The 17,188-nt window shown below is 36.1% G+C and overlaps 1 protein-coding gene across 1 annotated transcript in view; it reads right to left on the bottom strand.

Annotated features, from left to right (window-relative positions):
• The window catches only part of NBAS (neuroblastoma amplified sequence), a 138,504-nt gene that overhangs the window by 16,113 nt on the left and 105,203 nt on the right, over positions 1 to 17,188 (bottom strand). The window contains exons 49-50 of the mRNA XM_026037058.1: positions 5,902 to 6,041; positions 405 to 549 (exon numbers count right to left, since the gene is read on the bottom strand). Of these exons, the coding sequence (XP_025892843.1) occupies positions 405 to 549; positions 5,902 to 6,041 (285 nt within the window). The remainder of the gene's footprint in view (positions 1 to 404; positions 550 to 5,901; positions 6,042 to 17,188) is intronic.

Raw genomic sequence — 17,188 nt, 5'->3', positions numbered from 1 at the left:
ATCCAACTAAAACAACCTCCACTCCAGGCAGGTCCAACAGTATCAAGCTGCCCATGGCCTCATCTGTTTGTTTGGAATATCTCCCAAGCATGGAGATGGWCATGATGTTCCAGTGTTTCACCACTTTCATGGTGAGAAACTTTGCTAATATGTAATAATCAGCATTTTTCAGGTTGTAACTTGTCTCTATAACCTGTCGTTCTATCACCGTGAACCTCTGTGAAGAGGCTGGCTCTACTCCATACCTTTCGTATCAAGTATTGGAAGGCAGCAGTAAGAGCCCTCTCACAACCATTTTCTCTCCAGACCAATTCTCTCAACTTTTATTGGATTGGATTCATTATGTCAATATCTTTGGACCCAAAACAGGCCTCAAACACATGACAACTTAAATTAAAACTTACCTCAGCATGTAGCATGTGCTTTGTCTCATATAAGGAACGACAGATTTTCAAAATTTCATTTCCTGTTTGTTCTTTTTCCTCAGGTGGACATTTCTGTAGCATAACAGTCCCCATTTTCACCCAAGGATTGTTATCTGTGCATGATCTAAAGAAAAAAAAATGCAGTTTTTAAATTATTTTATTTTTCAAATGAATTGCAGTACAATCTTATGACCCAGAGAGAAAAGGCTTTGAGATGAGTGACCATCCTGATGCTATCATTCTTTTGATGCAAGAGAGAAGCTGAAAAAAAATGTTCATTATGACATGTTGCTACGATCCTGGAGGATTTATGCCAGATAAAAGGCACAGGAAGAATTTCCACTGRCTTTCCACCAGAAGAGATCCCAGACAGAATGGTCTTGAGGATGWGTGATAGAAAATTAGAGTTCCTAATTTTGTCTTGATCACATTCTAAAGGCATCTGTCTCTCAAATATCTGCCTCTCTTACCAATGCAGAAGAAAAAAAAAAAAAAAAAAGATTTAAATTTTCATTTTCAAGACCAAAAAGTACAAAAAAAAATCACCAACAAAAATAAACAAGTATTTTTTTGTTCATAAAAACCCAGATTACAGCTCATCCTGGAGAGCAGCTCTGCAGAGAAGGCCTTGGGGTTCCTAGCGGGCAGCAGGTCAACCATGAGGAGCCAGCAATGTGCTCAATGTGTTCTTGTGGCCAATAAGGCCAACAGGGTCCTGGGCCTCCATTAGAAAGAACGTTGTCAGCAGATTGAAGGGGGTSATCTTCTCCCTCTGCTCAGCCCTAGTGAGGCCACATCTGGGGTTGTGTGCCCAGTTCTGGGCTCCCCTGCACCGCAGAGACAGGGAGCTACTGCATAGAGTCCAGCACAGGCTACAAAGATGCTTAGGGGACTGCAGCATCTATCCTAAGAGGAGATCCTGAGAGATCTGGGCCTGAGAGTGGATCTTACTGGTGTGGACAGATATCTTTAAGGGCGGGTGGCAAGAGGAAGGGGACAGACTATTTTCAGTCAAATCCAGTGACAGGGTAAGAGGTTATGGACACATACTGAAACACAGGACATTCTGACCAAATATGAGTAAATATTTATTGACTGTTAGGGTGCCAGAGCACAGGCTGCCCAGAGATGTTGCGGAGTCTCCTTCGCCGGAGATATTCGAAAATGTCTGGACACGGTCCTGTGCAATATGCTCTAGGTGCCCCTGCTTGGGCAGGGCAGTTGGACTAGATGATCTTCAGAGGTCCCTTCTGATCTCAACCATTCTGTGATTTTCCTTCCACTTCATGCAAGATCATTACTGCCATCAGCCTCTGACAAGAGACAGACATTACATGCAAGCAAACGGTACCACTCATGTTGGTCAAGGCAACATTTACTATAAAGTTTTGCTACTGGAACACATCTTGGCCTACAGCTGCCGTTCCTGCAGCTTCTTCTTGGCCTAGAGCTGCCGTTCTGCAGGACAGAGCTTTTACCTGAGAACGTGACACTGGCACACACCCACACTGTCACTTTGTTAACGTGAATTAACACATTTCAATTCATATTAACAAAAGGCTAAAATCTCACACATCGACAGCTTAGATGGCCACAGTAACAACCACCACTATGATCATCTGTATCTAAATTTAAGAAGGTACAAAAGGTGCTTTAAAACCACCCCATCAATCTCGTCTGTTGATTAATCAATATCCAAAGACATGGGAAATATTTCTTGGTGGTTGGGGTGAGAGGGAGGGTGGAAACAATACAATTATTCTTATGTTGGTCTGGAATTCAGGGTAAATTAAGATACTTGTCCAGCACCTCAGGGAAGRAGCTGTAAAGTGCTTTGAAAGTACTGTTTTCTAATGGTATTATTTAGCAGCAATTGTTGAAAATAGCATAATAAATTCTAGCTGTAAACGGAGCTTTACCATTAAAAGTCAGTCAATTCACACAGATCATGCAATAAATGTGACCGAATTTAGAAGATGGCAGCTGTCAGGACCTGCTATTTCATATACATGTAAGCCCTCCTTTTTCTTCTTCCACTTCACGATAAACAAACCACACCTGCTCCACATGAAGGAGGGAAGGTAGGAGTGCAATGATCTTTGAGTGCAAACTAAACAGAAATCACTTTCTTTATTCTTTTTGACAACTAAATGAGGATCTCCATGAGTCACAGCCACCGAACACGRAGTGGCTCCTCCTCTCCTCTCTGAACACTGGTCAAATCCAAACACGCTTCCTTATCTACAAGCACAGGGCGTCCAAGTCAAAGTTTGAAACACCAATAAAGTTAGGAGGAGAAAGCAGGCAGTTCTATCTTTGCTGCTGGTTATCTTAGTAGCTTCTTCTATACCATCCATCTCTTGCTTACAGACATGGAGACTCATAACAAATAAACARACTGAAAAAACTTCCCATTAAGAAAACAAAATCAAATCACACTTAGAAACATAGAAATCYGAGCAAGCAGAAAGATGCAAGACTGTTCAGGCCACATCCATGTGTGTATTTACATAAGTAAAGCATCAGATGCATCTTTTAGCATATAAATCTGTTCTGGTTTATATACATATCATTTTTCACAATCATTTCAAATACTTCCCCCCCTAATAAATATCTGTTATCCAATATCTGTAAATTAAAACACTGTAAATCTGACAACTACAGGTAGAATTCAGGTTTCTTCTTTCCTAAATTTTGATTTCCTTGATTTTGAATCAATGTGGCTGCCTTTTTTTCTTCTTTTTTTAAAACAACTTGATGGAGAGGCATACATCATTTAAAAAGGTTGCAGAATTAAAATTAAAAATCTTATTTTTAAGCCCAAGCCCAACAGAAGCACAGTTTCCTCACAGTCAAAATGGTATATTCCGATATAAAGAAAATCACATTTGCATATAAATAAGGAGCATATTTAGTCRGGGACTTCTCCAATATAATAATTCTTACAGAAGTCACAAAATTTGCAAAAAAAAAAGGAAAAAAAACCAAAATCCTAATCTCCCCCAAACTTCAATTCTTTGTTCCTTTTTGCCTTTGTATATGTAAGCTGTATTTTCTAGCTTTACATATAACTCTAAGTATTAAAAATTTACTGTTATGTTGAAATCAAGGATTTTAAGTTTTCAGCTGATACAGACTTAGTTTCCTCAACTCATACATATATTACAGAGTAATAACTGAGTTAGCAGCAATGCTCCTTTTTTGAACCAGGGAATAAATGAATAAATAGGTAAAGATTAAACAAAATCCTAATGCATATGGCTAAACAGCTGGCTTAACTGCTCAGTTCTCCTCTTTGCTCAATAATTTAATGCTACTTGCTTTAAGAAATTAGATTATTGAAAGAAACTGCTAACAAAAAACGTTCCAGCTCTACTTCAACTGAACCATCTAGGTACGTTTTTCAGAAATGGGATTTCAAGAATACAAAAGAAGAACTAAGCTGGTAATTGCGATTAAATACTACTGGCATGATGGCATGTAACTATGCAACAGAGGCAAAAGGGAGAGCAAAAAAAAAAAAAGAAAAAAAAAAGCACCAGTAATTATAACAATAAGAGAAGAAATCAGATGACAGAAGAGACTGCTTTCAGCCATGCCAAAGACACAGAGATGGGCACATGAAAACAACTGTCAAGGATAACTGGGAGAGAGATGATAGAAGATTCGGATAAAGGGGGCTGAAAGAAAGATTTTCCTGATCGTTGTTAGGCCTCAAAATAACAMCACAGCCTCTGCTTCCTGCCTAGCACGAGTAATTCCAGGATCTAYGGAGCAATAGAATTCAAATAAATTAATTTAAAATAATGAGAAATATGAACTATTTCTATCAGACTGTGATAAGAGGCAGTTCAAAAAATGTAACAATCTACTTGGCAAGAGCTTGTGAAATTAATCCTGTCTCATATTGAGGTATACAAAAGACAGCTGTACCTGACTGCTTTTAGAACTAATCATACAAGAGGTAGTGGGACTGAGTGTGGGATGAGGACAGAATATAATTTTGGAGCRTTATGAACACCTAAGATATGTTTTGAATCAAATTCACTTTGATGACAGCACAACCAAAAACTGGTTTGAAAACATTCCTTCACATCACATCTATTATTCCTGTGGACAAAGAAGTACACTTTTATACGCACGATGTGCATAGCCTGGATCTAAAGCTAGGATGGGTGATGGTAATAAGGACTGTATCCTTTCTTTCCTTTGGACTTGCTGAACTCAAAACATACCAAGCATGGTTGTGAACAAAAGTTTGACAGTTACCACTCACTGTGATGCATCCAATGTTGAATTACACAATTAAACCAGAACTAAARAAGTAAAGCTGCAATATGAATTTCTGACAGATCACGCAGCACACCTCAATTTTTAATGCTATGAGGCCAATTCCTGGCTCATAAAACTGTCATAAAGAATTTAGATTAATTCTCATCCATAAATTGAAAACAAACTGCAGGCTTGAAGGTGAACAGATTACTTTCTATTACAACAGTTCTCTACAAGTACACAAAATAATTACTTTTAATAAAAAATATATTCTGTAACTTTTCTCACAAATCAGTGCATGTAAGCAATTTGAGGCATGCAGTCTCCAAGTTCAAATGGGTTGTAGCCAATAGCCCAAAGTAATCCAAAGGAAGCATCACKTAGTGTCTCTAACCAAACTACCGGCAGATGAAAGATGGTAAATTGTATTGGCCAGCCAAAAAATATATCAATGTTATTGCTCCTGTTGCAGGATTCCTATCTCTATATTGTAAACATARGATTGCACGTTTAAATCTTAGACAAAACCATCAGCTGCAGAAGAAAACAGCTAAAAATGTCACTGTTAGTAAGTTCAGAAAGTAGCAGACAAAAGACAAAGGCTTACGTACGTATTAATACCTTGTGACGTATTAATACCTTAATACGCCGTATTAATACCTTGTGATAAACAGCTTCAGAATGGCTGCAATACTACCTTTTAAAAAATACTACCTTTTAAAATAATTATTTTCATTTCCAATTGCTGGATTAGGATCTCCTGGGCATATTTGCTCTAGTTTTCTTTGCTTTTTGTATTTTACTGAGACATGAAAAGAATAGGTAGTGGATTCAGAAATGAGATGCACTGTGGCTTGGCAGCATTATGAACACTTTCTACAAATAGTCTGTGATGACCRTTCGAAGAATAGCCAAGATATTCCTGTAAAATGTAACTCAGAATAGAAAATGCAGCCACAGACTGAACTCCTCATTCCTATTTACAGGTTCATTCCTATTTATATACTGCCAAAGTAAAACTGATTCAATTCAGATCTAAATACATAATTTATTTTTCCTAGTAAAGGGCCCAGGATAGCCCTTTCGAAAAGGCCATACTCCTCTTGCACATTGTCAATTAATTGACTGGAAGCTTCATGATCAAATTTTCACGTGACAAAACTTAACATTATTTTGTTAAACGACAGTTTGAAAATATTTTTACCTGTTGCTCATCTCCATAGGTGGCCAAGCTTGAAGGAGTAAAACCAAGTGCTGAAACTCGGACAGACTATGACTGGATTCCAGAAGTCCCAGGAAAAGTTCATACCTTTTCTCTTCACTTTCAATATCTGCTACCTCTACCTGCAAAAAAAAAAAAAAAAAAAAAAAAAAAAAAAAAAAAAAAAAAAAACAAGAGAAATTAAAAATAAAGCATTTAAACAAATCAGCAAACTTTTGGGATGAGAGACACCACTACTGTAAAGTAATTCAGAAACACAGCCTAAATATTTTACCTGGAAACCCAATTTATTACCTCTCATTTTCAATTACATGCAATTAAAASAGGAAAATTCGCCCCAATTTCTTTCCTACATACACTTCTTTTTGTATTTTAAAGAACGGACAGACCCACCATTTTCCTAATTATTTTTACTAATAATTTTCCTAGTTTTTACTCACGAAAACTCATCAGTTTTACCTAAATTTAARGCCTTTAATCTTTTCGGCTCAGAGAGTCAGTCCTAGAAATCAACTTTAAATTAGTTCAAATTCACTTACTCCACAAAGAACTTTCTGCTGACAAGTCCTGCAGAATCTCTCTTTATAGGGACCTATAATTAAACAAACAATAACCCCATTCCAAACACCAGTCACCAGATAACCCTGTCTCYGCAACACTGTCCACCTCAGTTTGAMACATGAAGATTCTGTCAAAATCTGTAGTTTTCTACTGTGGTTTCAGCTGATGATGGATTCTATTAAATATAATTGCTGGCTGCAACAGGCACGGTAAAAGGAGTGAGGTAAAAGGTCTGTCTATTGAAGGAAGGTTGCTATTAGAGAGCCAACTTGCTATTAAATGAGAAGTAGTTTTTGTTTAAAACTTTGCCTAAMACACCAGGAGGGCTTTCACAAATGCAACTCATTTCATGGTCCACCTTACATGTCAAAGTTCTTATGGCTTAAAAATAATTTCTTCCAACAACAAAACACCTTCCTCTGTCATTAAGACATTGAAATGCTGATTTTTTCCCCCAGACTTAGAAAAGTTCCAGGAAAGTTTCCTCTTATAATTCAGCTGAAGATACACAGCATTAAACGTTAACTTTTTTGTTTTAGCCCAAGACTAGTTCTAAGACATCAAACATGGAAAAAGCTTTCCTTAGTTCTATAGCTACTTTAAAAGATTAAAGATCATATTCCCATCATTTCAAAGTGACTCTGATACATCAAGGGCAGATTTTTCAAAGAAGGTTGGAAGACAAAGATTGCTGATGCATTTAGTGAGTTGCCTACATAATTTGTAACTTTAAAATATTCACTGTTGAAAACCATTTGCTTCTGTCTCTAGGGTACCTCTGAAAGCACCACATATTAAAACAGTCTAGATAGTGAAGAAATGTTTCTGAGATCTGTCCATTTAAAATACTTAATATACAAAGTTAGACATTCTCTGTAGTACAAATGTCACATAGTAGAGATCAAGGAAATGACTTGTGCTACCCCTAAATTTCATCTATACTTGCTCATAAAAAATATGATTAGCCTTAATATTTAAATCAGAAGGATGAARAGAGTAGAAAGAAGAACAGGAAAGAGTAAAAGAGACAGCAGACACCCTAATCACTAAGAACCAAAAATGCTTAGCAGTCTAGCAAATTATTTGCTAACTAAACAACAGAATCCCTCGTTTTTTTTCATCTGTCCCTGAACTCCTTTTCAGGCAACTAGCTCTTTAAATATTTACACTAAAAAGATAGCATTCTAGATGGTCCACTGAGTACCTTTTAGCTTATTTACACAAACTGCATGTTGCTTCAAAATACAGATTGCATGTTCAGGTCTCTAAATTTTAACAGCAAGAAAGGGAAGAAATCGCACAGAAAATATTAATATTAAAAGATGAGAAGAGCTGTCATAAAAATATAGCTATTAGTAGCAGACAGAAAATCTTATTCAGGAGATTCGCATATTCAGATTTCAACAAGAACTGAATTCCCATAATTCTGCTTGATAACACATCTCTACAGACTTAGGTTTACATTTTTCATGAGATTAATATAATGTTATAAAGTAGTGTTTTGGACAGCTAAGAACTTGCTCATAACAAAACAGGTATTAAAATGACCAGAACCATCAACAGTATAATGAGAAGGATTAACTTTCTATTCTTAAGCACTGCATCTAGTTCTGCAACATTTGTTTTTATAATGGCATTCTACAAATCAGCCAATTCCCACAAAAAGCAATAAAGTGAACTTCACATGCTGTTTGCTATTAATATAGTTTTAAAATCTATTAAAATTCACTTTTTATATCACATTTTAAGTGGACTGTATTTACTGTGAAACAAGACGAGCAGGTAGCATTACYTTTTAACAGAGATCACCAAGTCTGTATATTGGTAAGAGTGAACTTAAAATGTTCACTAAATGAAACTTAAAATGCAACATTAAAGATGTGGTAAATGGAGGGTTAACAGAAAAGCAACAAATGGAAATATGTTGGCCTTACAGTGCAGATGACAAGCATGCTTACCTTTAAAAAAGGACTAGCTTTGTCCTTTGTTCATTAGCTCTTCACCTTCTTCCTGCCCCTTTCTGCCCTCCTCCTCAATGCAACTCAGGTTTCTGCAGCATCTTTCAGTCAGGCCCATAGTTCACAAACAGCCTGATGTGCATCAGTTGCAAACAAGCTTTAAGAATTATTTCACTCCTACAGCAATATTATTTATCACTTTCTTTTGGAAAAAGGGAAAGCTGGGATTCAATTATCAACCTAACTTTGGGCTGATGAAAGCAGAGCCTGCTGCTTTGCCAACTCCACTGGGAATATTTTGAAATATATTCCTGTGTTGAAAGCACCATCAAGTACATGATAATTCTGCAAAGATTGTGCATGCTTCACATTAAATGTGGTAARGGGTCCCACTAACTTCAATGAGATGGATCCCAATGTCTAAAATTGCACCTTCTGTCACACAGCACATAGATATCACTGCACAATCAAGATCCAGGCTGTGTCTTTCACCACATGTTAGGAAAAATCCTAATGAGTAAACCATAGAAGCCAGAAAAATGCCAGTAAAATAGAAAATAATAAATTTTAAAGCTACTTTTCAAGGTATTGTTATTCCTATAAAACTTTAAGAACGTATTTGAAATTAAATATTAAAAAAAAGACAAAGATAAATATTATCAATTACAAAGTAAATCAAAAAAAAGGCTTTATAAAGCTTCCACAGTGTTTGCTCATTTGACTGACAGAATGCCTTGCCCTGCCTCTAATTCTTTCCGTAAGATTCTCCACATATAAGAGTTATAACCAAAGCATAAAAAGTGACCCTTTCTTGCTAAAAGAAAGGAGAAATACATTCAAGTGGTATGTTGGAATGTGATTTTGTTGCTGTTGTGATTTCTTTTACAATTCCTACACATTTCACACACACACACACACACACACACACACAGAGATCTATCAAAATGCAGTTCTCCTACAGCACCTGAGTTTACAAGAAGAGTATATGAAACGGATTTTGTTCCTTCTGGAGCATACAAAAAGACTCCAAATGGAACAAAATCAGACTACCTTCCAGTGCAGCAAAGGAGTCTTAAGGCCTTAAGAATTTAGATAGAGGTTTTCCTCTGTATCCTCTCTTCCTTCCAAAGGTGAGGAAAAGGATGGGGAGGGAATAGTCTCATCACACAGCAAAAACCAAGGAGGTGGTGTTAAAAAGTAAAAATTTTTATCTTAATGTAGACAAGATGAGGAAATTTCCAAAGTTATGGTTAAAACTATTGCTTTGCTTTAGTAACAGGACAAAAAATAGTCAAAATATTAAAGGTAAGGTTAAAAGTTACATTTGGGGCCGAATTTTCTTATTCCTAAGCTTTGAGTCACTGAACAATCTGTTCAGGTGACCCTGAAGGACATAAGTCTGCAGGTGTCACATCCTGGAAACCACTTTTTTGTTGTTGGTGGTTTTTTTTTTTTTTTTTTTTTGCTTTAGTATAAATTAGCTGCTGTGAACTGAAAAGAAGAATCTGTCACTAACCAGAATTATAAGGAAAGTGTTTGGCCCACAGCAAGTCACAAAGGGCCATGCTTGAACTTCAGGTCATTGCAAAGGAGCATGAAATTACCTGCCTCCCCACTTCAAAAAAACAAAGTAGCCCCTCTAGCTTTGTACCTTCTTTGAAAGAGAAGTGTAGCTGCCTTCTTGTATTTCATCAAAATAAAASGCTGTGCAAATATTCAACACAGCGGGAAAGTCAATTAATGACATTAATTTTAGAAACGCTACTCAGGATAGACTAGGAAAACAAATAAATAAAAATCAAATCTTATGTTAAAAACGTTAACGCACACAACTTCATTGCCAATGAGGGACTACCTGTGTTTAAAATTAAGAATATGAAAACATCTACATAATAATGTTAGTGGATGTCAGTAATTAATATAGGAAAATTACCAAAGCAAAATAAAGGTTATGCAAACAGCTGAGAATGTGCAACTGTTGCTTCAAACTGCATTACACAGGACCAGCTGTTTGAACAGGCGCAAATCCCTCTTAATTATGTGTTTTCCTCCTGAGCTTTGTTTTCACCTCTTTGCCCAGATTCTCATGTTATTAATTGGCAGTGGGTATGAAGGCCCATGAACAAATATCTGGCTCATCCCCAATTAATGTCTGCCTAATAAGCAAGTCAAATTCAGTCTACCTTTGTCAGATACTGAGCAAGACAATAAATYAACCAAACTCATTTTAGAACTTGTTGAATGCGACTGAATATTGTATAGTCTGCAGCAGCTAGGAGCACTAAAAAGCCAAAATTTAAACCCACTTTTTTGTCTGTGTTATTTTTGGTGTCTCTGAGCACAGCAACACAATATACTCCATTGAGTGAGGTGACTTCAGCCATCACAACAATTACTTTTTCTAGAGTAGTTGGAGCCTGCTGATCGCTAGCAGATTCCCTCAACATGGAATGTCTTAAATCACATACGGGGATAGTCTCTAAAAACCTGTTGTTGGTGGAACCCAGTTATTTTTCAAACAATTGGCCACAATATCTCAGTTCTGACATAATTTTGCTAATGGGAATCAGACAAGATTCCTACAAGTTTCTTTAAGCATCTAGTTTCAAATATAGAGCACAGGAAATATACAGGTATGGGTGCTTTTACTGATACAGTATAAATAATAAGGATCTGACAATTCATTTAAGTATACATTATCCAGCATGTAGCAGTATGCTGCTGTATATAAATTGTGTCCCTACCTACATAGTGCTCTCCTATTCCTAAAAGACAGAGGCTGATAGAGTTTTAAATGCTTTATTGTTTAAGCTGTATTATTTAAGATTCTCGCACTGACCAATTTTGCAGATWATCTCGGGCAAGCTGGTTTTAATGCTTCACCTTTTAATGAGAAGAATCTCTGCACTTCCCTCTGCCCTGTGAAATCTGCACAGCAATTTACATTTTTATCCTTTGTTAGTAAGGCAGAACCATGGTCTTCATTAATATATTTCATTTGCTACTAATTTTCTATGAAAAGAACTGATAAGGGCATTGTCCATTATGGAGCCAAGATATAGAAATCACAAAAATATTCTCCTTGGTTATAATTGCTTGCATTGCTGAGATAAACTACATCTGTGCTTAAAATCTATTCCCAACATGAAGAGATATTTGTGTCTGTATCCAAGAGCCACATACAACAACCTACTGATTTACATCATTCTAAAATTCGTTTTATTACATCTACCAGATTGTAAATGTAAACATGGAGATATTTTCATATTCCTCACTGCAGTGTAAATCTGAATTAAAATGGCACTAAAAATAGAAGCATTAAGCAGGAATTTGAAGAGCCCCTTATTGCTCTTCAAATGCTCTGTACATTCCCAGTTCATTCGGACTACTTTTAAGTACTTATTTATTGAACAGACTACCAGCTCTTGCAGTAGAGACTTCATCTATGCTGTGTTTTAAAATACAGAGTGGTATGACAGATTTTACTCAGACTCAAGATGGGAACACTGATACTAAAGCTTCCACTCACCACAAAAGAACCATTTTAAAGGCAATGACTGAAAGGACTGGTAACATTTTGAAAGTAATTCTGAGCCTGACATCTCAATGTGCTGTTCACTGAACAAAAATACAGTCTTGCTTTAAAAAGATTATAAACTGAACAGGTAAACCAAGGGGAAAAAAAAAGACTACTCTACCTACACAAACACGTCAGAGAGTTGGTCACTAAAGAACGTAATCGTCCTGTCTGGTGCATCAATCTGCTTGTATCTGTGTGGCTGCCACAAGGACACAGAAAAACTCTAACTCACTCAGAATTTTAAATAGAGTTACTCAGTATATCATAGAATCAYAGACTCCTTAAGATTGTAAAGGACCTTTAGAGATCATCTAGTCCAACCCCCCTCCACTACTGTAATCTATCCTACTAATCTACGCAATGCTATTTTATCAAATAATTCTACACTAAACTCATATCCTTTGTTTGAGCTACAGTGCTTTCCATAACAGACTTAGTCTTTTGAATTAAAGATACAAGTCAAACAAGTTTAATAACTTCCTGGTAAATGATTCCCATCTAACATTTAGAAGATAACCCTTCGTAATCTGACTGTATTTAGATTCTACCTGCTAAAATCATACCATGTAAAACTTGAGTTTAGAGCTTGTCTACACATAGGATCATTTCCAGTTCCTGGGAATATGGATTAGAGGCTCTTAAACTTTGAATGGTTTCTTCATTTCACGTTTTTTTTTTTTTTTCAATTGTCATATGCATTTGTACTAAAATGCTTGGCACTTTTCATCTGTTCAGGTTCTGCTGATTGTGTTCTCATAGAAGCAAATTCAGTTCCAGCACAACTCATTACATACCCTGTTAGCGCTCGTGGTAATTTCAATGCTAACACTGCAGGCCCTCCTTGTAGTCAAGTCATGTAATTCTCTATCTAAACTGAAAAGCAAAATCACATTTATATGGGAATACTGCAAAATGACTGCTGCCAGGAAGTGAAATATATTGCCATCAGCTTCCTTAGTAAGGATTCAACTTCAGTCGTATTGCAGTTGCAACTCACATTTTCATCTTTTATTTTTCAGAAAACTTACGAAAACTTATACTTGTGAGAAAAAAAAAAGGAAAGCATAGAAAGCTGTGATTTAGATTATAAAAATGTTGGTTTATTCTCACTACTGTGGAACAGGAAAAGTGCAATTTGAACATTGCACCCATAAAGCCATGACATTTATGATCCAAGGTCAAAATTTGCTATGGACTAAGTTATGTAAAAAAATTCATATGCTCTTCTATGTCATTTGGTAAATCCATTTTTTCTTTTGCATAGATGAGTTTTACCTTCCCAGAAGTATACTCCAAATATATTCCCTGCATGGCAGAAAAAAAAGTTAGTTCTAAATGCTACTTTTTCCATCTTATTTATTCCATCTGCCCAGGCTTACATGTATGCATAGTCCTACTACCAATCTGTTTGGGATTTCAATAAATAGAAATATATTATATGGCAGTCATCAGGTTGAAAATCACAGATGAGAAACTTAACTTCTCAAAAACTGTTGTACTGGGCTCAAAAATGCTCCCCAGTAATGAATAAATTTGTTTCTATTTTATGAAAAAATACTATATGAAAATACATACTCGGGTTTGAAGATYGAATTTCCATGACTAGGGGGAATATAACTTCAGCAGGCAGCGTGACCACTCTGCTGACAATACAGCCCCTCSACTGGAGCTAAGGATGAGGGAGCAGACAAGAGGTGTTGGTGGAACACACGCTGAATCGTGAACAGAGGCAGGAAAGAAAACACAGGTCACTCTGACCTGGATTTGGAACAGTCACTAATGATATATCAGTAAGAAGGGTCTGAAATCAAAATGAAATCTTGTTATTGCAAGAAATACAAACTTAAAATGGAAGTCAGAGTTTTGGCTGACAAACCCAATGTTTACAGCCCACACTTTCTAACCAAAGAGTACAAGACCTCTGAGGTGAGGCTTTCTTGCACTTTTCCCCTAAATTGAACCTAATATGTAAAATTATTACAATTAATAATGCTCACCATACATGAAAGTCTGCTGCATTGAAAGGATATGCATCATCTCACAGGCCAAACTGTGCTCAAATAGAAGTTAATGAAGGAAATAAGTACATTGGTGGCATTAAAATTAAAAAAAAMCCCATACATCMACAAGAAGCCTAATGGCGATGGACTAAGCAAAGGCTCAGCCACATGCTGAGCTGCATGTCTTGTAGCAGTACCCAAGAACATTTCTGTTTTCCAAAACTCATTCGTATATCCTTTGATTTCCTTCCTGCTTGCCATGCAGCTCAACATCCCTGAGAAATGCACATAGATTCATGTAAACCTAAGTACGTTGCTAATGCATAAAAACACACAATGTGTGCAGAAAATAAAATCCATTCATTTGTATTCTGCGAAAGACTGTTCTGCAAATAAATTCTGGCACACAGAAAACCCCTATAAAAAGATTGTAGAAAGGTCTTGAGAGACGAATAGAAAAGAACAAAGAAAGAGAAAAATATGCATTTAGAAGAATTATACAGTTGGATAAAATTGCTAGACACAAGATACATATTGCTTAAAACATAGCCTGACTACCTGTTAGCTGATAGATGTAAAGTAGATTTATGTAAAACATGGTTAAACTAACACCTGTGTAACATCAGTGACTTTAAAATACGCAATTCTTTCCTTTTGTATGTATGTACATACATACATAGCTGTATATGGCAGTTATTAATCACTATTCCATTCTTTATAAACTATTACATAAATATACTCCAAATTTAAAGTAGAAATAAAGGTGATGGAACATGCAGCAGAAATGACACAATTTTACTTCTTAAAAGTGACTTTTAGCTTTAAGCAGCTACATTTATGTCAGCTTAACTCATGGAAATGGCTCTGTGGCTTGACTTCTCTGATCATCGCTGACATTAAGTAGCAGCGTGTGCACAAGCGCCCAGGATTCAACTACCTGTACAACTGCTGTTGCAATGAAAGTCTCTGATTTTTGCTAATGGAGGAAAAACCATTAACAAAAAGTTTTCATTTAAACAGATACTTGTCAAAATTAATTTTTACAAAGTGTCATCTTACAGACGGACTAACCTGACAAAGCAGAAGTGGTGTTTTTGAAAGTAATCGCCCAGTACAAACCAAAACACTCCCATTTTCTGTTGCATAATCAGAATAATAAGGCAATAAACAAAAGCATGTAGGCAACAACATGCAACCGTCACACTATACAGCATTATGGAAGCAGTGTGTCTTTCTCCCCTCATTTGAACTAAATTCCAAAACATCTTAAATCTACACGATTAGAARTAAACTAGGACCATGACCAAAGCAAAGCATGGTTTCAGGCTTACAACACCTAGCAAGTAAATATATMTATTTATAGGCTGCATTTTCCCTAACTATTTTGAAAAGGAAGGACGCCACATCTCAAAGCAGCAGATATTACTTGGGTTTAGYGTAGACATCAGAGGTTTTACCATACAATCAAAGAATAAGGTTTTATTTTCTTAAACAGATTCTGTTGCTTAGGGATAAAACGAACATAAGTCATTCATATTGAAGATTTTTCTTGGATAGGGAAAAAAGCCTCTATAAAGAAGATGAAAATCTGAAATTCATTCTCATTTGCTCAGAAGAATTTCTGATCCTATTCTGCTCCAAGGAAACACTAGTTGAATTTTCAGAAAACCTGAAAAGCTGGGTCTGAGGCACACAGCCTTTCCGTGGCAGGCCAGAACTCTTAAGACTTTAACTGTCAGTAATAATAGCTGTGTTTTTGTGGCTTTTAAGTTTCCTTAAGTACAAARGGTCAGAATTTACCCTTAGCTCAAGTTTTATATAATTTGCTGACAATTTTTGTTGTCACTGGAGACCTTTGGGGGCCTACGGGCACAACTGAGGGTGGACGCCCACAGATAACTGTGGTTGTCTACAACCCATACAAAAAACCAGGCAGTTTTCTAAACTGGAAAATCATAYGGAAAAACTTCCTCCTTGCTGTCTGTTAATAAATAGGTTGATACTTTCAATAGCTAGTCCTAGAGAAATACATGGTRGAATCACTTAGAATTCAGTCTCTGAAGTTATTTCATGAATATTGATTTTCACAGGTAACAATAGGTTAATAACAATATACTCAGACTCATCCTCCCAAATACAGGAAGAAAGCCCCTTCTAAATGGCAAATTTTTGTGAAATTTTGTGATGATGATAGACCTTGGACTTCATTCTAAAAACTTTTTTTTTTTTTTTTTAAAAGGGAAAAGGGCCCTAATAACTACTTAAGTATCAGACAAATTTGTATTTTAAGAGCAGAAAGGTCTAGAGTTTATATACACTGTTTGTCAAGGAGGTTAAATATCAAGCGGCCACTTTTCTTGCAGAAGAAGGAAAAAAAAAAACAAAAAAACAAACAAAACAAAAGATGAAATACTTTATAAATACCCCAGGGTGACTCCTCAGATGATACTGAGTTTACAGATCTCCAAACAATATTGTCAACTAGTAAGCAGACTGAAGGAATAAGAAAAGATTGCATGAAAAAAAAAAGTCATCAACTGACAATCAGACTTATTAATACATTAGAATTCCTTTAAGAAACAGATAAAATAGTGCTTAAGAAAAAACAATTTAAGAATTTATTGACATTCTCAAAAGACTTTTTATAAGAAATCTCCAATTAGAAACCAATGAAGAACATAAAAAAGGGCCCAGATAAAGAAACAAAAGAAAAATTTAGTTTTGGATAAAATGTTAAAAGAAAAGAGGAAAATTCCTCATTAGTTTATGCTGCTCCTCTGCTTATAGACAAGTGGATTCTTTGGAAAAACTGTGGCACTGAACAGACCAAAGTGCAGAAGTGCAGACACCTGAGTGAGCTTCTATCAGTCAAGGGCACCACAGCAAGAAACCTAAAAATTAAGTTAGGTACACGGCCATATAATGGCAATTAAAATGTAACACTGATGAAGCTCTTGCATTTTAAAATACTGTAAATACTGCACACTTAGATTAAGTTAATASAATACAAAGGGATGAAATACATAAAATGTATTTAATCTGTATAGAGAATACCGGGCCACCCAAAGTTCCCATTGCAATTGCTCACACTCACTGTATTTCTCTTCCTTTAATCTTTCCTGCTATCCCTTTTACTTGTGCACATACTGGATTTTTTTTTCCCCAACTCA

The sequence above is a fragment of the Nothoprocta perdicaria genome, unplaced genomic scaffold (genome assembly GCF_003342845.1).
Source record: "Nothoprocta perdicaria isolate Ctin4 unplaced genomic scaffold, notPer1 scaffold_19, whole genome shotgun sequence".
NCBI lineage: Eukaryota > Metazoa > Chordata > Aves > Tinamiformes > Tinamidae > Nothoprocta > Nothoprocta perdicaria.
The sequence above is the reverse complement of the archived record's forward strand: the minus strand, read 5'-3'. Positions and strand labels throughout refer to the sequence as shown.